Source organism: Phasianus colchicus, chromosome 22 (genome assembly GCF_987193195.1).
Source record: "Phasianus colchicus chromosome 22, bPhaCol1.hap1.1, whole genome shotgun sequence".
NCBI lineage: Eukaryota > Metazoa > Chordata > Aves > Galliformes > Phasianidae > Phasianus > Phasianus colchicus.
This window is the reverse complement of record NC_143457.1, coordinates 6109204-6131374: the sequence shown is the minus strand read 5'-3', so window position 1 is coordinate 6131374 and position 22171 is coordinate 6109204. Positions and strand designations below refer to the sequence as shown.

At 41.5% G+C, this 22171-nt stretch overlaps 3 protein-coding genes across 3 annotated transcripts in view; 2 read left to right on the top strand and 1 right to left on the bottom strand.

Moving 5' to 3' along the window:
* Nucleotides 1-3232, bottom strand: part of LOC116242722 (transcription factor HES-5-like) — a 54302-nt gene extending 51070 nt beyond the window's left edge. The window contains exon 1 of the transcript XR_004169809.2: nt 3095-3232. The gene's annotated coding sequence lies outside the window, so the exon portion shown is untranslated. The remainder of the gene's footprint in view (nt 1-3094) is intronic.
* Nucleotides 882-2792, top strand: HES5 (hes family bHLH transcription factor 5). Its single transcript, XM_031613676.2, has 3 exons — nt 882-966; nt 1091-1256; nt 1362-2792. Exons 1-3 carry the CDS (start codon nt 913-915, stop codon nt 1613-1615), a joined length of 474 nt encoding a protein of 157 aa, XP_031469536.2. The 5' UTR covers nt 882-912; the 3' UTR covers nt 1616-2792.
* A 26-nt stretch (nt 3233-3258) lies between the features above and the next one.
* On the top strand, nt 3259-22063 carry PANK4 (pantothenate kinase 4 (inactive)). Its single transcript, XM_031613666.2, has 19 exons — nt 3259-3556; nt 5625-5707; nt 6378-6586; nt 8447-8630; nt 9190-9282; nt 10945-11098; nt 11972-12153; nt 13627-13708; nt 14862-14962; nt 15426-15581; nt 16185-16297; nt 16816-16903; nt 17648-17799; nt 19259-19314; nt 19589-19638; nt 19728-19835; nt 20263-20363; nt 20850-20918; nt 21394-22063. Exons 1-19 carry the CDS (start codon nt 3379-3381, stop codon nt 21605-21607), a joined length of 2373 nt encoding a protein of 790 aa, XP_031469526.1. The 5' UTR covers nt 3259-3378; the 3' UTR covers nt 21608-22063.
* The last annotated feature ends 108 nt before the right edge of the window (nt 22064-22171 follow it).

Below are 22171 nucleotides of genomic sequence, written 5' to 3'. Positions count from 1 at the left end.
CCAGCAAATAGGGTAACGCACATAAATCGATAGCAAGAGCTGACCTTCCTACACCTCAGCTGCCTGTACAGGGAAACTATATTTAGGGGCTTTGCTTAGAGTCTCAGAACCAAGGGAACAGGGAGGCATTTGCAAACTGCCGTGAAATCAAATAGGACACATTTGGGAAAGGCCTCATAATCATTACATGCCACGGGCTGCCACAGGAGAGCCCAGATTATCCAAACAAAGCAAGGAAGAGCTCTTAATATACCTTACAGATGAACTTGACACATTTAAACAGGGGAAAGGAAAATATTGTGAGCTAACGGCTTAGAGCAAGTTGTTTCAAGTGTTCTTCTCTTGATTTCAGTCACTAGTTGTCTAAAAATTATCTGGTACTGTATTCATCTAAGCACGGTTTAATGTCAATGAAAGGGTTTACTCCCTCTAATTCTGCATCTTTTCCTTTTCAAGCTCTCTTTTGGTCATGGGGACACAGCATTATCTCTTCCTGGGATCAGTCTTCTGTGCTTAATTTCAGCACAGCCTGGGAAAAGGCAGCACATTGAGATGTCGACGTTCCCAACATCAGGCAGAAGTTGGATTATAATGATGGCAAACGCTTTCCCACGTTCTTACCCCAGCGCCCTCATGCCAGGCCCTATTGTGTCGCACACTCCTCGGTCCACCTGCTCCTTTGGGAGCAGGGTATTATCCCCAGGCAATTCACAGTCAATTCACCATGCTGTAATAGATGCTGTCCCTATTGTCCCGGGGCACACATGGATTGGCTATCTCGACTGTGGGAAACTCAAAGTAGCTTTGGACCCATACATTTGTATGCAGCTCCTGCGTATAAATAGAGGAACTCTCCACTGCTTTCCCCACCGGCCAAGCAGCCAGCTTCGTGCTGACAGCAGCTCTCGGATAATGGCTCCCAGCGCTCTCTCCCTGGAAATCCTGACACCCAAAGAGAAGAACAGAGTAAGTATCCGCTCTGACTGCAAGGGCACATGGCTGAGAAGGGCTGAGCCCCTTTAGCAGCGGATGACATAGAGATGGAAGGGGAAAATCTTGTCACTAACTGTCCTGCTGCTTTGTGTTACAGCTCAGAAAACCCATTGTAGAGAAACTGCGTCGCGATAGGATTAACAGCAGCATTGAGCAGCTGAAGGTGCTGCTGGAGAAGGAGTTCCAGAGACACCAACCCAACTCCAAGCTGGAGAAAGCCGACATCCTGGAGATGACTGTCAGCTACCTGAAGTACAGCCGAGGTGAGCGCACACCCTGATCCCTGACTCCTTGCTGCCCTTGCTTTCTGGCACAACACCCATCTGAGTCTGCCTGCCTAACGCTTCTTTCCTCATCTCCTCTTTCAGCTTTTGCAGCCTCTGCCAAAAGCCTACAGCAGGATTACTGCGAAGGGTATGCCTGGTGCCTCAAAGAAGCTCTGCAATTCCTCTCTCTCCATTCAACAAACACAGAAACCCAGATGAAGCTCATCTGCCATTTCCAGAGGTCACAAGCAATGCCCAAGGACTCTGGTTCTCCTTCTGCACCCACTTCCACTCACCAGCCTTCTGCAAAACAAGCACCAGCGAAGCCCTCCTGCAACCTCTGGAGGCCTTGGTAGGCCAAGAGCGTGCTCACTATCACCTGGACACTGGCACACATTCCAGAGGAGACCACGACTTGCTAGAGAAGTCCCCTTACTCCTCTCACTAGTAGGAAAAAATGTTTTCCTTCTGCAGAGCATTACTGCACGTGGATGCCTGCTTCCCTTCTTCCAGAAGGACTGAAACGTTCCCACCACGTGGAAAGAAAGTTATTCTGAAGGAATGCGGGACGTAACCCTCCTGCTAGGAGGACCGAGTCGTTCAGAGAGGAACGCTGACTGTTCTTAACCTTAGTGAGGTTGCACGGGTACATCTGTTGAGAAAGCTGTAACTGCTGAGATGTTTGGGTCAGCGTTTTCAGGTGTCCGCTCAGCAGCAGCCCCGCCTGCATCCTGCCCTGCTCGGGACCCCCACACCACCTTCACCTGAGCTGCAGGCAGCAGCTGGGGCTGGGCTAAGCGCACACATGTGAAAACCTGGCTGCCAGCAGGTTCTATGATATTTGTAGACTGTACTGAGCATGCTCCGGAAATGGTTACACCGTAACTCAAGCCGGGTAGAGGAAATTTCTCGGGATGTCTTGCTTGCAAAGTCAGAGTGCTGTTTGTGAGGTTCAGGATACGTATGCCTTTTATAAAGGCAAGAGCTCCTTCTAATATCCTTATAGGAATGAAAGTTACGGCCGTGTTGTCGATTTTACATGAAATATTTATCAGTCTTTTATGAAAGGCAGTTGTACAAATTATATTTACTGTTTGGTACCCCCACCGGGGAGAATGTAAAATCAGTGCTGTCCTTGGAGGATGTTATGTTACGTGCGAGCTGCACCACTGCATAACTCGTGTGAGAAACCATCCTGAATTCAGGGGTCACACAAAATAAAAATTGAGTTAAGAAAGAATAACTTGTTGGATTTATTGAGTGATTTGCATAGCTGACTTCCTTGCAGTTCCAGGCTCACCCTCGGTTTGTGAGCTAAACAGGCAGATTTTGGTACAAAAAGCACGCATTGCTGGGAGCAGCTGCACTGCTCCACGTCCACCCAAACCCCCAACGCTGCTTTCCAGGAATGAACACAAAGCTCCACATTAACGAACAGAGCTCCTGAGGCAAAACCAGAAGCCTCCCCACTCTGCAAGTGGTTTGGAAGCTTAGAGCCACATTTGTCAAGGGAGATCACAGCAGGGGCAAAGAGAGACGTCACACCCACCTCCCAGACACAACCCATGTGCCTCGCAGTTTGCTGAGGCACTCAGTGCCGTGTTCAGCATCCCGTGTGAGCCACCGAACGGGCTGAGCCGCCGGCTGTGAAGCTGCAGCACACACCGGGCAAACCCAGCAGGGCTACCACACGGCTGAGGGCCGTGAAGGGAGCGCAGACCTCGGCTGCGTGGATGCAACGCAGCCCAGGTGAGGAACGGAGCTTCGCACAAACAGCACTTGCTACAGAATGCAGCCAACACAGCCCTGGCAACATTCCTGCTGCCTGGGCTTACCTGCGGCCCACCAGAGACGAAGAAGGTCCACAGGGGCTGATGTAACAGCATCAGATGCCCGCACGGCGGCTGGCGGGGCCCCGCACGACGCAGCACCGCGCCGACGCCGCCCCGCTCCCCTCAGCACCGAGGCGGGAAGAGGCGCGAGAGCGACCGTTACTCCGCGCACGCGCTCAGGACGGCCGTGACGCCGCGCACGCGCCCAGAGCGGCCGTTGCACGGCGCGCGCACGCCCCTCACCTCCCGCCTCAGCCACGCGCCCCGCCTCGTTAACATGCAAATCTATGCACATACATTTGCATACCGATGAGGCCGGTCGAGGAGCGGGGCTAGCGTTCAAAATGGCGGAGCGGGGCGGCAGAGGGAGCGGCGGGCACGGCAGTTTGGATAAGAGCATCACCCTCCCGCCTGACGAAATCTTCCGCAACCTGGAGAACGCCAAGCGCTTCGCCATCGACATCGGTAACCGGGCGGGGACGGCATCGCGGAGGAGAGGGGGAAGGGCGACGGCTCTCGCCCCGTTGCGGGGACTCACCGGGCCCGTTTCCCGCTGGCGCGCGGGGCACGCTGGGACATGCAGTCCCCTGAGCTGCCCGCGCCGCCGCGGAGCCCCGGAGCTTGACTACAGCTCCCGGCACGCAACGCGCCGAGGGGGTGGCGCGGGGCACGACGGGATTTGAAGTTCCATCCCCGGGCGGTGGCGCTGCGCGGGCGGAGAGCGGCACTACAGCTCCCGGCGTGCCCCGCGCGGCGGTAATGGGCAGCGGGGGGGTGGGGGGGGGAAGCCTGGTTGGGGACAACGCGGGGCTGCCCTTGGCGGCGTAGAGGGGCGAGGAAAGGGAAGCCCGGCGGGCTGAGGGACGCGGGCTGCTCTCCGCGGAGCTCGCGGGCTCGGCTGCTCCCGCCAGGCGGCGGGGCGGGGGGCTGCTCGGTGGCAGCAGGCCCGAACGGCCCCGGGTGCGGCACAGCGCAGCGGAGCCCCGATGCCCCTCGGCACGGCCCGCTGCTGCTGTACAGAGCGCTGCGTTCAGCACAAGCGGTTTCTCCGCCACCAGGTTCACAGGAAAGCTTCTCCGCGTAGCACACGAAGTCACTGAGGTTTTTTTGTTGTCGCTGTTTCGCTTTTTGAAGAAGAAAAACCTCACCTGTAGGCAATAAGCAGCTTCGGATTTTGTGCACCAGGAGCGTTACAGCACTGCCCGCTGCCCTGAAATGAGATCTGAGGGCAGGAAGGCTTTATTGCTTTTGTTGCTATAAGTGTCTGCAGGCGTTGCGCTGCTCTGACCTCGCTTGAGTTGTGCTGGAGAATGCCTTCCGTTTTTCTCTTAGATTGCCGAAAAATGCCGTGTTGATCTCAGCACTGTGGAAGAGACGGGCTGTGCTCGTGGCGCTGCTATGTAGGCAAAGCTACAGGCACCAGCAGATTAGTTTTCAAGCTGCATTCCTTGATTACATTCATTTGTAAGGCAGCAGAGTTAGGAGCACTGCACTTGGCAGTTCTGTTATGAACTGACAGGCTTCTTACTGCTAGGACTTAGGTTTTAACCCAGAAGCTGGTTATAATTGTTTGCTTGCTCTTGCACACACGTACTGAGAAGGCAGCGTGCCAGACCTCTGGCCAGAGGCCAGCTATGCATACAGATTTAAACACAGCTATGGGATAGAACTGTAGCACTGAGAAGTATGGAGCTTCTGAGTGCCTTGTGGTCACGTTTGAGACATGGGTACAGAGTTAAAGCTGCCTTTCTATATGATAAGGTGCGTGGTCTGCAGCCCACGCTGCTTTTATCTGAGTTAAAATTAATGTTTTTTCTCCAACAACCACAGCAGCTGAGTTTTATGAAGCTTACTGATACTTTAATACATGAGAGGTTGAAGAGGATTCCCCTCGTACCTCTCCTCTTTCTAAGGAAAGAAAAAAGCACATTTTAACAAACATTTTGACAGCACTGTATGTTCATGGTCAAACATCCACTTGATTAAGACAGCAGGTACTGATTTGCCCAAAGAAAAATGAGTAAATCACATTTCTCAGTCTGAATTCATGTATTGCTCAAACATGGCAAGCTGACATATAAAATCTTGTAAGCAGCAGATCTGGGAGCTTCTAGAAAGTTTTCAAATACACAGAGTGTATGCTGTGCTGATACGTGCTTTGCCTTCAGTTATTTACTCAGCTCAGGTAGCTGAGGATTTCAACTGAGCTACCTGTAGAGCAGGCAGACATGGTGGTATAGATGAGTAAGAACTTGTGGAGATGGCTGGAGATGAACAGAAACCAGATACATCAGCTGCTGTATGTGGATTTCCTGGAGTTCTTCCCATATAGTGCATTTGCCACTAACTATGCCAGGTCAGGTTTTAAGACAAGGGTTCTTTGATCACTACATTATGCACTTAGCTTAATTGTATTTGGCTTTAGAAGAAGAGAACTCAGCTAAAAGCTTTTAGGTAAAGCATACAGAAACATAAGTTCTGTTGTTTGCTCTAAGGTGAGGCATTAATCATAAGTTGTCATCTCTTTTAACAGGAGGCTCATTAACCAAGTTGGCTTATTATTCAACCGTGCAGCACAAAGTGGCAAGAGTGAGATCCTTTGATCATTCTGGAAAGGTAAGGACTGCATCATTAATGAATTACATGAGATTGACTCATAACAAAAGTAGAACCAGAACTGGAAGTAAGATACTGGGCTTTTCCAACAGGAGTCGTGTTTGAAAGCTGTCTAGTGCTTCTTTCTATACAAAACATTATTTGCAATTTACTCAGTTTGACTATGACTTTCTGTAATGCCTTTGTTCTGAATTTGTGACAACCACAGCATCTATTTTAAATACACATTCTAGTATGTACTGACACTTCAAGCTGTCCCTAAGCGTTTGTGCTACAGCTCATAAGAGTGTGGTTCCTGCTAATGACCTTTTACCATATTTCACAGGAAAACAGCCTTTAACATGAGTTTGGCTTTACTTGAATTTGCAAATTCAATACAGCTCAAGATACAAGTTAATGTGTTTCTATTCACTGCAATGCTGATTGTGAGGCTGCAATATATATATATATAATATTATTATATATAGCCCATATGTGGGTGATCTCCATTACGTTTCTAGCTTCCACAATGACAGTGCTTAGATTGCTGCAGTTACTGTTTGAAATAGTTATTTTCTAGACAGATGAGTATGGCACTTCTGAAAAACATGTAAACTATTGTTTCGTACGTGTTTTGATTTCATGCATGGAAGAAAATTTACTATAAATTTTTAATTGTTTTCTTTTAAAGGACATAGAAAATGAACCTTTGTATGAAATATCAGTTCAGGAGGAGATAACAGCTCGCCTTCACTTCATCAAGTTTGAGAACAATTATATCGAAACTTGTCTAGATTTCATCAAAGACCATCTTGTCAATACAGAGACTCAAGTCATCAAAGCTACAGGTGGTGGTGCCTATAAATTTAAAGATCTTATTGAGAAGAAGTTGGGGTTGAAGTAAGTGAAACTGTTTAAAGTGAGTTCAGTATCGTTGAAGTGATACTTCACTGCCTTATAGTGGGCAAACTTTCTACCTTGCCATTTACCCTTAAAAGCTGTCTGCATGGAGAAGTGGAGGCTGGAGGACACGTGTGCATCTTGGTCAGGTCAGGCTGAACCCAGTAGTTAGTGAGCAGGGGTTGCAAAAGGATACTGTATCATTAACTGGCAGGGCAGAGGTCTGTAGGAGAGCCAGGGAGCTTCAGGAGAAAGGCAGTGCAAGGAAGAAGTATGATGTTATCACAGCTTTTCTTGAAAGGATTTTGTTTGCAATAGCTCTTTAAAAAAAAAAAAACACAAAAATTACTCTGTATTATGAAGATCTTTTTTTATTCTTCACCTCCCAACTAGCAGCATTTCAGTGGTGCTATCCTAGTTATCAGTGGCACACTTCAGACATGCTGTTGAACTTTCAGTCATCATCCAACTATACAAAACCTCCAGCTGTATGTAAAGTACAATATTTGAGCTATAGCAAGCAGGAAATAAATTTGTTACAAACAAGTTTAATTGGGAATCTTTGATCAGATACTGTGATGAGTTGTATTTATTTTAATTATGAGTCATTACTTAAAATCAAAAGATGTTATCTACAAGAAGGCTGTATTATTAAAAGCCAAGATATTATTGGCAAGCTTTTTTTTTATTCTGTATGTACCTAATATCTATAGCTACCTGGGTTCTGAAGTCACAGTTACAAAACCTTCTACTATTTTTCTGAGCATGCCCAAAGTAATTGAAACAACACAGTAATTTATTGCATAGACCCTGCCTATACTTCATGCAGAAGCAGAGCCTTGCAGGAAACTGAAGGGTTCACCATTCACACATGTTTATCAAAAGCCATGTGCTAAAAAAGCTGCTGTAAGTACAGATAATTGTATCATTCACTTACACCAATATAGAACGTTACCTGATGCTACTGGAATAAAACTTCAGAGCACCACTCACACAGCACATTTCTCAGTTTCTAAGGTACTCTCTTCATCTCTTTTATACTGCTTTTTTAAATAACTTTCTTTTTCTGATGGGTAGAATTCTGCTAACATATTGAAGCAGACCTGATTGGTCCCCAAGCAGCTTCTCTTTCCTGAGAAACATAAAGCATTCTGTATTAGTTGAGATGTTTAATTGTGTTTTGCTTATGTGTTTTTTGGAAAGGTTTGTGATACTTCATTGAAGAGATTTAGCACACACCAGTAACAACATAGTAGATACAGAAGTTTGCTTAAGTAACTTTTGTCTAACTGTAACATCCACCTTATGTGAGCTTCCCTGCTCAGGGATTCACTGCAGATCCTGTTATTCTTGTGAAATGTCTGTGTGTTCAGTGATCCCAGCAGCAGGCTGCTTGCTGTCATCATGTTCTGTCATAAATGAGAGTGGAAATGATCAGGTAGTCTTTCTCCCTTCTTAAGAAAGCATTGGAAGAGCAATAGATTATTAGGCCATGTTAGAAAATAGTTTTGTTGCTTTAACTGCCAGATGGGTCTCCTGGCCTGCTTTATCACATGGGCACACATGTAGTTTGTGAGCAATGGAGCAGCAGTGGAGACACAGACAGGAGCAGCAGTATTTTTACTGAGAACGATTAATGTAAGATCAAAGTGACTGTGTAACTACAACCTCACTTTGGTCTGTGTTCTGCCACTGAAGTTGAATGGTGGAGCATATGCAGATCTGGGTTTCGTGGTTTAAAAGATCTGGACTTGAGCTGCATGCAAAGACTTGTAAAGTCTTAAAAACTAATGTTCTAAAGGAGCTTGCTTATTGGTAAGGCTGTGAAATTTAAAAGTTCTTTTCCCTTCCCCACTTCAGAGTAGATAAAGAAGATGTAATGACCTGCCTGATCAAAGGATGTAACTTCCTGCTAAGGAACATCCCCCACGAAGTGTTTGCATACCAGAAGGATTCAGACACAGAGTTTCGATTTCAGACAAATCACCCAAACATTTTCCCATACTTACTGGTGAATATTGGCTCTGGGGTTTCAATAGTGAAGGTGAGTGGTTGCTAAAATCTGTTCGGTCTCTTTGTTTGTTTTGGTTTTTGTAGAATTGATGAAGATGAGCTGAAACTTTAAGATTTTAAATTTGTAGTTGTTTTTTCTTGGGTAATACAAAACTTAGAATCAAAATCACTTTTTTTCTTTTTTTTTTTTTTAACTTTCAATTTCTTACAGAGTTAGAAATGCTTTTCCAGTCCTTACTGTAGTTAATCTTTTCAAATCAGATTTAATTTGGTATTAGAGAAGTTGCTACACGAACTGATAGGACAAAGGCTGTTGGATAAGAACAATTTTTTGTACATTGCTTATGGAATTAAATTTAATATCCATATTTAGGATTCTCACCCAATAATTAAATACAAAGATTTTAAGTACTACTTTCGGGGTTGGTGTGTGGAACTTGTACTTCTGGAAAACTTTTTCCTGGTATTTCTGCAGTGAAATTGTTCTGCCTGCACCAATTCCACTTCTCATAAAGTTCATGTACTCTCATAATTTTTAATAAACAGTAAAGTAGGACTTTCTAGATAAATGTGCTCTCTTTTGTTGACAGGTAGAATCAGAAGACAAATTTGAATGGATAGGAGGGAGCTCAATTGGAGGTGGAACCTTCTGGGGTCTTGGAGCACTGCTCACTAAAACAAAGGTACCAAAACCTCAACCTTAAGGAGTGTGTGAATATATAAATATATAAATATATATAAAATGAGAGAAAGCTTGAAATAGTGGAATGCCAAACTCTTTCAATAGGGAGACATAATGATTCAGTGTGGTATTTGTATGGGAAACTGGAAGCCCAATATCAGCACAGTAGAAGATGTGATAAATGTGTATCTCTTGCAGAGCATTCTTTTATTTAAGAACTGCTGTCTTTGGACAGAAAGAAAAGGGGCAGTTTTGCAGTGCTTGGGGCAATTTTAATGACCTCCATGAGGAGGTCCTGGACTGTTAGATAAAGGCTGAATGCTTGTTTTATGTTCATACCTCGAATGCTTCTGAAGCATAAAGGGAAGCTTTACATGCAAAAGGATACAAGTAGAATGCAGGGACGAAAGTGATTAAATGCTCTGTGGCAAAATAGTGATCCTGTTTGAGTCTGCAATAGTGTCCACAGAAGCAAAACAGAGTGCTTAATTATTTCAAAATGTGTGAGAGCTGGGAAGGGGAATTGTACCTCTGTTATTCTTTTCACTTTCAGGGATTTAGCACTTAAATCTCAGGTTGGTGATCTGCCAGAATAAGGCCTGATGTAGTACTGCTCTGCCTAACTCAGCTCTTAAATCATGCTGTTTTTTCCTGTCTCAGAGTTGCATGTGACTTAAATAGGAGTCACTAAATGTCACCAGTGTAGAAAAAGCTAGAGTTACATATCCACTAGATAAGAAAATGTCAAAGGGAAGACCCATACTCAGAATATTTTGTTCGATGCATTTCAAAAAGAAATCCTAGAACATGACAGTGTCTGCTCTTTTTTTTTAATGTATTTGTAGAAGTGGGAATTAGCATTAGCAAATTTATAATACCAGCTATTGGGATGATGCAGATTTTTATTTTTTTTCAAAGCTTAATTTTAGGGACATTCATTCATTTCTGCATCTGTAAAGGCAGACTTTGTTCATTTTTTAATCTTATATTTTTGTATGCCTCAAGAAGACTTAACTCTACTTGCTGTGTTGCTGACTTCGTTCCAAGACGAGATATGTGAAGGTTCTGTTTCATATGCATTAATTGGAGGAGATTAAAGGTGCTAGACTGGGATAACTTTGGTAATTTTCTTGCTGAAATATTATAAATCCTTTGGTGTTGGATAAAGTTGTTTTTCCACCTAGTTTTAACTTGTTATTCACTGGGGTTGCATATAGGAGAGAACTTGGCAAATTGTGCTGTACTCAATGCTATACTAGTTCAGGATGACATCATTTTGCCAGAGAGCTTTCAGTTCTCCAGATTACTGCAGGGTAGACAACGTGATTCATCTTGCACTCAACCTTTAGTTTTCAGGGAACACGCAGCAAAATATTTGCAGATTAGAGTCACAGAATGACCGAGGTTGATCCTCTGATCCAACCCCTCTGCAGATCATTTAAGAAGATAGTTGTGCATTTCATCATTAAAGGCTCTGCACTTAAGATCAGTGATAAGATGTGGACTCTAGATAGAAGTGATGCATCTTTTACTGGCAGGGTTGGTTCCAAGCCAAAGCCCATATTTTTTTCCTGTCAATAAGGATGCTTCAGAACTCTTGATGTGTGGGCAAGGATCTCTGGCTGTCCTGAATACCTGCAGTAACTCTGCTTCTCATCCTCAGAAATTTGATGAATTGCTGCAACTTGCTTCCAAAGGACAGCACACAAACGTAGACATGCTGGTGAAAGATGTGTATGGAGGCGCCTGCCAGACCCTGGGGCTAAGTGGGAACCTGATAGCTAGCAGCTTTGGGAAATCTACTACAGCAGATAAAGGTATTAATATAGAAATATCTACTGAAGATTTGCGTACAAATAATATCCTATATTGCCTGTCAGATTGGATTTGCTACTTGTACAACCTTCCTGCAGACATTTAAAAAGATGGAAAAACAGTTGCTAGTTTTATCAGCAAAAATACATGTTGCCATATCCATTTTCTGATGTCATGCATGTGGGCTGAGAGAGGATGTGGACTGCTGCCTGCATTGCTCCACTTGTTTACAGTTCTTTGAAACTAATGAGAAGAAATGCAGCTATCTCCTCTGGCCCTTGGGTGTCTGATGTTTGTCGTGTTCTCCACACAAGTAGAGCTGAAAAATAACCACCTTTTCATGTCCTTTTCATGATCTTGCCTACATATTTTGCCTGCACAATATTTTATTGAATAAGTGTATTAAGTGATACTGCCTTGCAAGCAGGTGTTTGGATTTTCAGTTTGGGATTCTGGGAGTTTAGGCAAACAAAAAAAATGTCTCAAGTTTGCCCAATGTAAATTCATGCACGTGGGAAATATAATTGGCTCTGTTTGTCCAGAAAAAAATGTATGGCAGAAATTTGTAGGTTTCTTTGTAGTGTCATAATAAAATACTTGCAGTGCATCACATATCTAGATGGAGAGATGATCCATGTTTCCTAAAGAGGTAAATTGAGTTAATGCCATTTGCTCTTGGCCTTTCAAGCAGGTTTCTTTCAGGCAATATTTTATGGATGCTTAGTGTTTTCCTTCTATCTACAGATTGGTCTTTTTCCCCTGGCTGTAGGGTCTCTGCTTTAAAATAAAATAAAATAAAAAGTATATGTATATAAAAAAACATTTTGAGCATTCTTCAGCTGTACTAATTTGGCTCCCTGTTTCCTTCCTTTAAGAGTTTTCCAAAGAAGATATGGCAAAAAGTTTACTACATATGATCAGCAATGACATTGGTCAGCTTGCCTGCCTCTATGCCAAACTCCATAACTTAGATAAAATATATTTTGGAGGCTTCTTTATTCGGGGTCACCCTGTTACCATGCGCACAATAACCTTCAGTATCAACTTCTTCTCAAAGGTAATGAAAACAGAATTTTTCCTAATTGCAAATTCATGTGCCTAGGTGTCTTTTCTAGGTGATTGGGAACCTTTGCTAAGTGGAGTCACACCTTAAGTAAGGACTGGTGTTAGGTAGGTAAGGCAGGGCCTTGTTGTGGGAGGGTAAAATAAATGTGAATTTCTTGGGAGTTCTGTCTGGCCTCTATCTCTATTTATTTGTTTGTTTGTTTGGTGGTTGTTGGACAGTGTGTCTTGTAGCTGCCAAGGATTGAGCTCTTACTATTTGTTTAGATAGCTACCATTATTATTCAATTCCTCTTGCTGACTTCATCTATTTCTTTTCGCCCCCAGGCTATGCAATGTTGGATTGCTCTGCTGAGATAGTTAGCAACTAGTATCAGTAATTTTTGGTTGGTTGATATATATATATATATATATATATATTTCTTTTTAATTTATTTTTAAAAAAGAAGCAAGCTGTAATTCTTTGCAGCTTTGGAATCTGTGGCAAGCACTAAAGATATTTCAGTGGAAAAATGGTCTAATCCAAAAGTTCACATACTGCTTGTTACAGGTAGATCAATTCCTCCACCATCACAGTGCATACTGAAGTATTACAGAATTGATGACACGTTTTTTTTCCTCAGTGCTTCAGGCAAGAGACTCCTATATAATGCTTGTATTTCCCCTTGTTTCAACCTTGCAGTCTTTCTGTAAGAACTTGGTTGAGTTTCAAGAAAACTACAGCTTTAGGTTCTTGTAAGCACAGTTTTATCTATACAAAATCTCACTGTGAATTATGTATTTCCTCACTACAGCTAAGCCCAGTGTTAACTTTTCCTACATGACCTGCTGTAGACAGAGCTTATTTTCCTTCAGAGGGGACAACATCTCACCATAAGAAAACTAAGGGTGTTAGGTGGGGGATGATCCTGTTCTCCCTACCGTTCTTGTTAACACTTAATTAAATTCATGGGGAAAATGCTTGTCTGTGATAATATACAGGGTGACTGTATGCTGTTGCATGTTCAATATGAAATAGAGTAAACAGTGGCTTGGGTGTGGTGGATGCACAGTGACACATCTGTGTTGATGACCTGGAAATCAGATGGTCTTACATTTTCAGCCTGTTCAAGCAAGAGGAGTTGAGTACTCATGGAATAATGCAGCAGTCTTTTCTAGTGAAGCACTGGCTTCCCTCTGCTTCTGTGGTTGTGCAGGCTTAGAATACACACCACTTCTGCATGTATTTTTTTTTCCAGCTGTCTTAGAATTGTGGGATGATGTATGTTAGCAGTTCCTCCTGAAGCTGTCTTTCAGAAACACCATTTTTTGGTGCACCATTAAAATTACTGAATGTGTTAGAGTGTAGTGCAAATGAATATTATCATCTTCTAGTTGTTTCTATTAAATTTAAGTGTAAATCTAGTGACAAAGAAGTACATGTTAGCCATCAGGGACCATCCAATTGCAATGTTTCATATTGTGGCAGGGAGAGGTTCAGGCATTGTTCCTGAGACATGAAGGCTACCTGGGAGCCATTGGGGCATTTTTAAAAGGAGCTGAACAAGACAGTAAGTACAGCATTGCTATGTTCTGTATATGCTGTGTTCTGAAATGTCAGTGTAATGTCCAAGTTTCTCTTAAGAGGCTGCATGTAAGTTGTTGCCTAGATAAACACATTTGGCACTAATAAACACAGATGCTGGGCTTTGCTTTTATATATTTTGGCAAGGGCGTGATAATTTCTCACTGTTTTCCTGCTTGCCTCTGAGAATTCAGCAGGATTTGGCTCTTCTCTTTTCTGCATTTCTGCAGTCATACCTCTAAATCAAATCACGGAAATTGAGTTGGAGAACTTTCTTCCTCTTAAAGAGACCAGCTTTTGAATTCAGTTAATGTACTGAAGAAGAACAGCATCTCAAAACTGTGTTCATTTGAGAGTGAAAAGCCTCATAAATGTTTATAAAGAATGAGACAATTCTTTCCAGCATTCTTTGGGTGTAGGATGCTTTGGTTGAATTCTGCCATTTGTATTTTCTTGTTTTCTCTTTTCTTGTACTACATGCCATTCAGTACATTCATCGTAGTGGAACAAATAACAGGTTGTTAGTGGTACTTAGTTTATCTCAGAACAGTGGATGTGGATGCCATTTTGTACCCACTCCATAGATAACAGCAAGGAACTTAGCTCATAGCTGCTTAGGTGTGAAAGATGTTATTATGTTGGACATATGGTGTACACCTCAACTTCTATAAACTCTAAAGAAAAAAATCTAAAAGTAACTTCAGCACTCATGTAAAGCTTACATTGTGCTGTGAGAGTTTTGCAATCTATTTTGTTAATGATGGACACTAAAAAACAACAACAACAACAAAACTCTCTCTAATAATAGAAGCTTTAGGCATCTGTAGTGCTTAAAGAGCAGGATTTCTTCAATAGCCCTTAATGATTAGGAAAAGAAAGTGCTAAAGAAAAAGATGTTTTTTGAATTGCAATTGTCTTGTGTCTCATTTGAAGTTCTTTAGAATTAGATAATTCAGCAAGTAGTTAAAACATACCTATTGGGACTTAGAGGGGAAAAAATAAATATATTTTTAAAGACAAAGAGAAATGGCTTTTGCGGTGGAACAGCTTCTCTGTAGAGATGCTGACTCTAGACTCATTCATGTGAGTATTTTCAGTTTTATTTTCAGATTATGTGTCTCTCTCTTTCTCTTTTCTAGATCCAAATCAATATAGCTGGGGAGAGAATTATGCTGGGAGTTCTGGTCTTATGAGCACATCACCTGATGTCTACCCCATGCAGAGGACCCGGAGTGGTACAGTATGTGGTTGCCTTTCCTAGAACTGAGTGTTGGCACTTACTGATTTGAACTTAGATGGCTGTTTTAAAACCTAGTTGCTTCTTGCCCTGGGACTGTGCTGCTTACCAGGAGTGGCTGACATGGTGTCTTATGTCATGTGTGATGGTTTGACATGATATTTCTTAAAAGACTGTGGCTGCTACTTTGTCTTGCTCAGCATCACAGAAGGAGGGAGACAGCCTACTGCTGCTGCTGCACTTTCTTTGAAGTAGCTTGGCTTTGCTACAGCTGAAATACTGTACTTCAGAATTTTGAATCTCATAGATTCAATAGAATGTCTTGTTAATGGCTACATATACTAACGTACAGTTGTCTGCAATTCTGAGTTGTCTGAGAATGGGCTTCTGTAGGCCTTGTGCTTGTTTAATTTCTAGTGAATCAATTTCTGAGTAAGTTCTAATAAATCTTTTGTTTTTCACCTAGTTTGACATGTTTGAAATGGATAGGTTGGAGAGGCCGCTGGTTAACCTGCCGCTGCTGAAGGACCCATCAACCTATATTCCAGACACTGTTGACCTCACAGATGATGCCATGGCCAGAAAATACTGGCTTACTTGTTTTGAGGAGGCACTGGATGGGGTAAATATCAGAGGAGTTGTATCTACAAGTGGTCCACATAGTTCATGTGGACCAACGTGTTTAACCAACAGAATACACCTGTATGTCAAACCTATTGCAAATAAGTGCCTCTTCCCTGTCTCTTAGTTGAAAATATAAATCAGAAACTTCACAAGTTTGTGTTGAGTTGGGGGCTGAGAAAAACACCAGGAGAACACATTGACCTGACCTTACTGTCATAAAGAAAGAAAGGCCATTGAGTGTTGATGTGGACTGCTTCATCTTCTGCATCCTTGTCTTTTCTTCGTTTGTTTTTTACCCTTCTCTAAGTAGGTGGGACTTGTGGCTCACCTCTGAAAGCACAGTTTTCAAAAACCAAAAAGCAGTCATAACAAAAAAAAAAAAAAACAACTTAAAATGTTTAGGAAGGAAAGAGGTGTTTAAAACTATTCTTCGGTGGTTGGCTTAATGGAAAGCTGGAGTATACTGTGTGGGAGGGACAAGTGAGTGTGCAGGAGCAGAAAAATAGAGCAGATGGAGGGGTTGCTTTTCACCCTGAGCTTCAGGTCAGTTGCACACAGGAAGAATTCAAATGGTAACTTCAGTGCCTCATTTCTCTGCCAGGTGGCAAAGCGTGCTGCAGCCAGTCAGCCAGATTCTGTTGATGCACCTGAGAGAGCTGAAAAGTTCCGACAGAAGTACTGGAACAAGCTCCAGACACTCAGACAGCAGCCTTTGTAAGTGTTTTTGTTTCCCTGCTTTTGTAATCTGGCCGCCTCTGCTGAGCAGAGCAAATTAAAAGCCAACTATAAATTAACTGAACGCTACATAAAAGCTTTTGTTCTTAAGCAGAGCAAGCTTAAAGCTGAGTAGGCTGAAGGCACTAACAAGTTGATGTGTCAGGTCCTCTGAACAAAATGTTGGGATCCTCCGTATTAGAATTTAACAGAAAAATTCTATCTATCTCAGCACAAAAATGACTAAAGGTCTTCAAGTTACTAAAAATGGTACCTGGCATCTTTCCTCTGAACATTTTCCCTCTCTGTATTTAAATATTTAAATAATCCATTCAATAGATTTACCACTTAGTGGCAGTATTTAGCACATGTGGCATGTGAAGACTTCTGAGGTATTTGTCTTACATGCTTTAACTGTCTGGAATTCATCCTATTAATGGAGGAAACAGGAGAAAATTACTCTTTTTTTTTTTTTCTGTTTGAAGTAGTTGATCTGTTTTCCCCTCTCCTTTTTAAAGTGCATATGGCACCTTAACAGTTAGAAGTCTTTTGGATACAAGGGAACACTGTTTAAACGAGTTCAATTTTCCGGATCCTTATTCGAAGGTAAGCTGTTCTTGCTTTACAGGGCAGACAGTGTGAGATCGAGACACTGTTCTGTACTCAAATACTTTGTATAAGTAATGGCTTACATAGAAGAGATTAACAGTTTAACTGTTTAGTTGTTGCTGTTCTCAGGACAAATGGTTATTGATTGCTGCTTTTTTTTCTTTTCCTTTTTTGTAATTCAGATAAGATAGTGCCAACAAAAGATCTTGATGTAAAGATGGCACTCAGTACCTGCTTGTTTTTTATAAAAAAGAACTAGCTATGTAACATTTGAGCTCATTGGAGATAGGAGTGGGGTCAAGAGTCCTTAAGCATGTAGGATGATGAACTTTTTGATGCAAAAATTAAAACAAGCCACGCTTTCCCATCTTTTGCAGAGCTGCTAGTGGTAAGCCTTCTCACACAGGTTACCTGGTTTTGATGTTGCTACTTAAGTCTCTTTTTTTTTTGTGTCCATTCTCCCATTCCCCTGTCTGCCCAAGATCTACCATACCTCTCATGTATTAAGACAAGTAATTCTTAGACTACAGAACACATGCTAGCACTAATAAAGCTGTTTGTTAGAATCCCAGGAAACTTTTTTCTTGCTGGTACTAAGCATGCTGATAACAGTAACTTGTTGGTCCATTAGAGGCCATGAACGTAGAGGAGAATGCTTGAACGCGGTCTTGGGACTGAGACAGCCAATGATGGGTAAGAATTTTTTGTCCGTAAATGCGATGTTTCATGTCTTTCTTACAGGTAAAGCAGAAAGAAAATGGCATAGCCTTAAAATGTTTTCAAAGCGTAATCGAATCTTTGGATTCATTAGGCTGGGAGGAGAGGCAGTTTGCTCTGGTGAAAGGACTTCTTGCGGGGAATGTCTTTGACTGGGGAGCAAAAGCAGTCTCAGAGTAGGTGTTAAATATTTTAAAAGCACCCTTTTAAGATATAGAATATCCAACTGTTGGTTTTTTGTTTTTGTTTTAGAAATAAGTAAATAAAATGCACCAATCTAATTGTAGTTTGTATTTAACCTTAATCATATGTTGGTTGTTTATTTGCAAGCATTATTGCAGTGCAGCAAAGTTTGTTTCCACCCTTCAAATCTGGCAGACATATCACTGAATGTTTGAATTAAGTGACAGAGCACTTAATATTGCAGTCTGGCTGCTTTGTTTGTAGCACTGTTACTAGCCCAGCTTTTGAGTATGTGTTATATTTAAGCTGATATTATGTTCCTATAGTAGAAAATGTGCTCTCTCTGTAACCCACGTTTGCCCTGATATGAAACTAAATATTCAATGGGCTGTAAGCTAGGTTGAGTGGTCTCTTAAAATAACTAAATCCCAATTGTTTTCGATCAGCATACATTTCTACTGACATTTTGAGAGCTCTTTCCTTATATCCTGTCAGCAGCCATGAATTCAGAAAAGGATGTAAATGCTGTCAGCTTTGAAATATCTTTGTTTTTGTATTTCTAGATTTTTACCTCTTTCTGTGGGGTTGATAATATAGATAGGGGAGGTGGGGCACTGTTTTGCAGTGAACATCCAGCACTTCCTTTTCCTTTCTGCATCTTTGAGGAGTTTTCCCCTTATGAGTAAATAACAAAAAAATGCAAGGCAGTTCGAAACAAGGTGATTTGAGGCTACTTGGATTTGTGTTAATTCTAATGCTGCCCACAGCTGCAGAAACTTGAACTGACCCCAGTCATAGCAATTAGTCTCGCTGCCTTGTGTAAGTGTAGCTCTCCCTCTCTTTGAGGAAGAAGCTAAGAGTTAAACATCACTTGGTACTAGACTTAAGGCACTTGATCCTTTATGAGACTTGACTGGCAAGCACTGCCCACATGGAGTAATATCTTAACTGACAGCTTAGAATCTAGCCTCATTTTGTACATCCTCATCACCAGCTAAGTTTGAGGCTACTTTGCTATACATACAGCCAATAGGAATAGCTTTTAAAACCTGTATCTAGTTAATTTGTTGGGTTTTTTTTCCTGCCTACACACAAATACAACTGAAAATGTTGTAGACCAATCTCTCCAGATTTAATTTTGTCAAGTGTTGTTTTATGGCTGTGATAGTTCAGATCATTACTATATTTATGGTCATCTGCAGATCCAAAGGTTTGTTGTTTTTTTTTTCCCCCATAGAGTAGTACTTGCTAATCTCTAATTTAACTCTCTAATTTAATGTACATACAAGCCTTTTGTTTTTAAGGGTGGATCTAGTTTTCAATCATTGGACCTGTCCATACTCCCAATTGTAATCACTGCAGTAAAATTGCCGACCGCCTGCTATATAAGTGTTTAAATTAAGTGAGCTGAAGTTGCTTAACTGTGTATCCTTTATTTCTCTTCTGATACAGTGTTCTGGAATGTGAGCCACAATTTGGATTTGAAGAAGCCAAGTCAAAACTGCAAGGTATAGGGGGGAGATCTGTAGTGTTGGTTAGATCTGGATATTGTATTAATAAGAGAGTAAAGAGGAGTGTGATATGACTATTGCTATCAGAAAAATTCTATTCCAAGGCCACTGTAGTTGAACTTCCAATAATTAAGAGTTCAGGAACTCCTTAACATTCAAAATCTGAGTTCAAATATTCCATATCTTTAAAGAGACACCTCCTGCTTTGCATAATGTACAGATTTACTCTTTGCCTAAATGTAATGCTAATACAACTTTGTCTGTGACACAGAACGTCCCTGGTTAGAAGATTCCTACAGTCAGTGGCTAGAGCGGCTGAAGGTACGAGTCCAGAATTATCACTAACCTTTGAGTAACTGAATGCATTACTCATGAAACAACCTTATTAATGCACTGGTTTTCTCTTGCAGGAGGGTCCCCCTCATAAATGTGCCTTAATTTTCGCAGATAACAGTGGAATAGACATAATTTTAGGCGTCTTTCCTTTTGTTAGAGAGCTGCTTTCTAGGGGAACAGAGGTGAGTGGTTTTTTTGTACAGCCAATATATATTAAAGCTTTTGTAACTGGTGAAAGGCTTGTTAAATACCTACTAGCAGTGCACTTGATGAGACTAGCTCATAGCACCTAAAGTGGGAGTGATCCGAGTTGAGACAGTGAGCTCGTCCCTAAATTCCATGAAGTCTGAGGTTTAACTAAGTATACTGCAAAGCAGAGAGGGGCTTAGGTCAGAGCTAAGCTTTCTAATTGAGGATCTGTAACGTCAGAACACCTGGAGTAGTTGGCTAGTTTGAGGAGAAAATAAAGACCAGGCCTTCAGGCTTTCTCTTTCCTTGATTCTGTTCTTACTATAAGCTAGAGAAGGGCAGTCTTCAAACAAACAGACAACTCTAGCACCATACATGGACTGTGTTAATCAGTGAACTATTCTGACATCTTTGCCTCAGGTTATATTGGCTTGTAACTCTGGCCCTGCTCTAAATGATGTCACCTACAGCGAATCCCTGATTGTTGCTGAACGGATAGCAGCAATGGATCCAGTTATTCAGTAAGCATATAATCAGTCTTCATTATGTATCTTAAAAAGCGTAGAAGGAAGAAGCAAGTTCCTCATTACATATGGAGTTCCTTATTTGTGTTTATTACTGTCTGAAATCTGCAACTAGAAGTAAGGTACAGAGGATGATTCACTTCAATTATGACAAAAAATTAAGAACTGCTTTCTCAATTATATTTAATAGTATACATATCAGTTTCTTGTCAGTATCATCCCTGATAAGGACTCAAACTACTAAAATATTGTATTTTCTTTGTTTAAAAAAAAAAAAATTGAGGGAAATAGATGCCATTTCCAGCCTGTTTTCTGTAGAGGACAGGTAGCTGACTAGATAACCTGCTGCTCGTGGAAGTGTGTTTCTGGGTGATTTCCTAGCAGGAAAAGAAGCTTTTGCAAAGAATACCTAGATATTCTTTCTGGCTTATTACCATATTTACACGACTGTAACTTTTTGTTTGTTCCTATTTTCAATTAAAGATCTGCACTGAAGGAAGAGAAGCTGCTGTTGGTCCAGACGGGTTCAAGTTCTCCTTGTCTAGATCTAAGGTATAATGGCAAGTTTGTCATTTGTCTTTGTCAAATGAAGGATGACCTGAGACTTTGTATGTGTTCTGAAGTACCTTAGCCACCCTTCACAAAAATGCTTGAGTTGGTCTGCATTACAGACTTGTAATATTGATTAAACCTTACTAGTTGCTCTTCAGCTTATTTATCATTTTGGTGTTCAGCAATTACATGTCATCAGTAATCCACTTTGACCACTGTTTTTAACTACATTTCTCTCTTGGACACAGAACTTAACCTGTGTTTTCTCGGAAATCCCAATTCTACACACATTTAATGAAGCTTTTAAAACTATATTTTGATCCCATTTATTTTGATTAAGGTGTTATTGTTTATTGGCATCAGTAATTCCATACCCTGCCACGTTTTCTATAAATGACAAGACCCTTAGAACATCTGCTTTCTCAGCTGTAGCACGTATAAGGATGACTATTTCTAACCATACCTCTCGTTTCAGCCGCCTGGATAAAGGTCTGGCTGTGCTGGTCAGAGAACGGAAGACAGACTTGGTTATCATTGAAGGCATGGGTCGTGCCATCCACACCAATTACTACGCAGCTTTGAAGTGTGAGAGCCTCAAGCTTGCTGTTATCAAAAACTCCTGGCTTGCCGATCGCCTTGGAGGGAAAATATTCAGTGTCATTTTCAAGTATGAAGTGCCATGTAAATGATACAAATCTGGTCAACTGGGTGAACAGGAGCAGCAGAATGGACTTGCACTAGTTTTACTTTAACTGTAAAGAATGTATTTTTATTACAACAGGGAAAAGAGGTCACAGGAAATTCCATATTTATATTGTGCTTTTGTGACTTAAAAAGCAACAATATGATTCACTCTATAGTATACACACTCAAATATATATATGTATATCACTCATTGTTTATTTTGGTAAGTGTTTATTTTAATGATGCAGTATTTGTGATGAAAAGACTTTATTTTTTTGTTCTGTGAGACATTCATATAGAAATATATTTAAATGTCAATGAAACCTTTTTTTATACATCTCTGCCTACTCTGCCAGCAATGACATGGCACATACCAAATAGTTTTTAAAGTGCTAAGTGAACCTGACATTGTATTTTTCCATGTCAGCTTTTAAACTTACCTAAACAGTCTCATGCTCTTTGCAGTTAATTTGGTTGAGGGACTGATCCTCCTCCTAATCTAACGAACTTTATTTCGGCTGCATTTAAAACAGAACTGTCATGAGGTGAGAGCACATAGTAGATAACTG

Excerpts from the sequence above, each read along its gene's own strand:
- HES5 (XM_031613676.2), top strand. The coding sequence starts at position 913 with ATGGCTCCCAGCGCTCTCTCCCTGGAAATCCTGACACCCAAAGAGAAG. Across the intron at positions 967-1,090 it reads CACCCAAAGAGAAGAACAGA|CTCAGAAAACCCATTGTAGA; the intron begins GTAAGTATCCGC and ends TTTGTGTTACAG. Across the intron at positions 1,257-1,361 it reads CTACCTGAAGTACAGCCGAG|CTTTTGCAGCCTCTGCCAAA; the intron begins GTGAGCGCACAC and ends CTCCTCTTTCAG.
- PANK4 (XM_031613666.2), top strand. The coding sequence starts at position 3,379 with ATGCACATACATTTGCATACCGATGAGGCCGGTCGAGGAGCGGGGCTA. Across the intron at positions 5,708-6,377 it reads CCTTTGATCATTCTGGAAAG|GACATAGAAAATGAACCTTT; the intron begins GTAAGGACTGCA and ends TTTCTTTTAAAG. Across the intron at positions 12,154-13,626 it reads GTATCAACTTCTTCTCAAAG|GGAGAGGTTCAGGCATTGTT; the intron begins GTAATGAAAACA and ends ATATTGTGGCAG.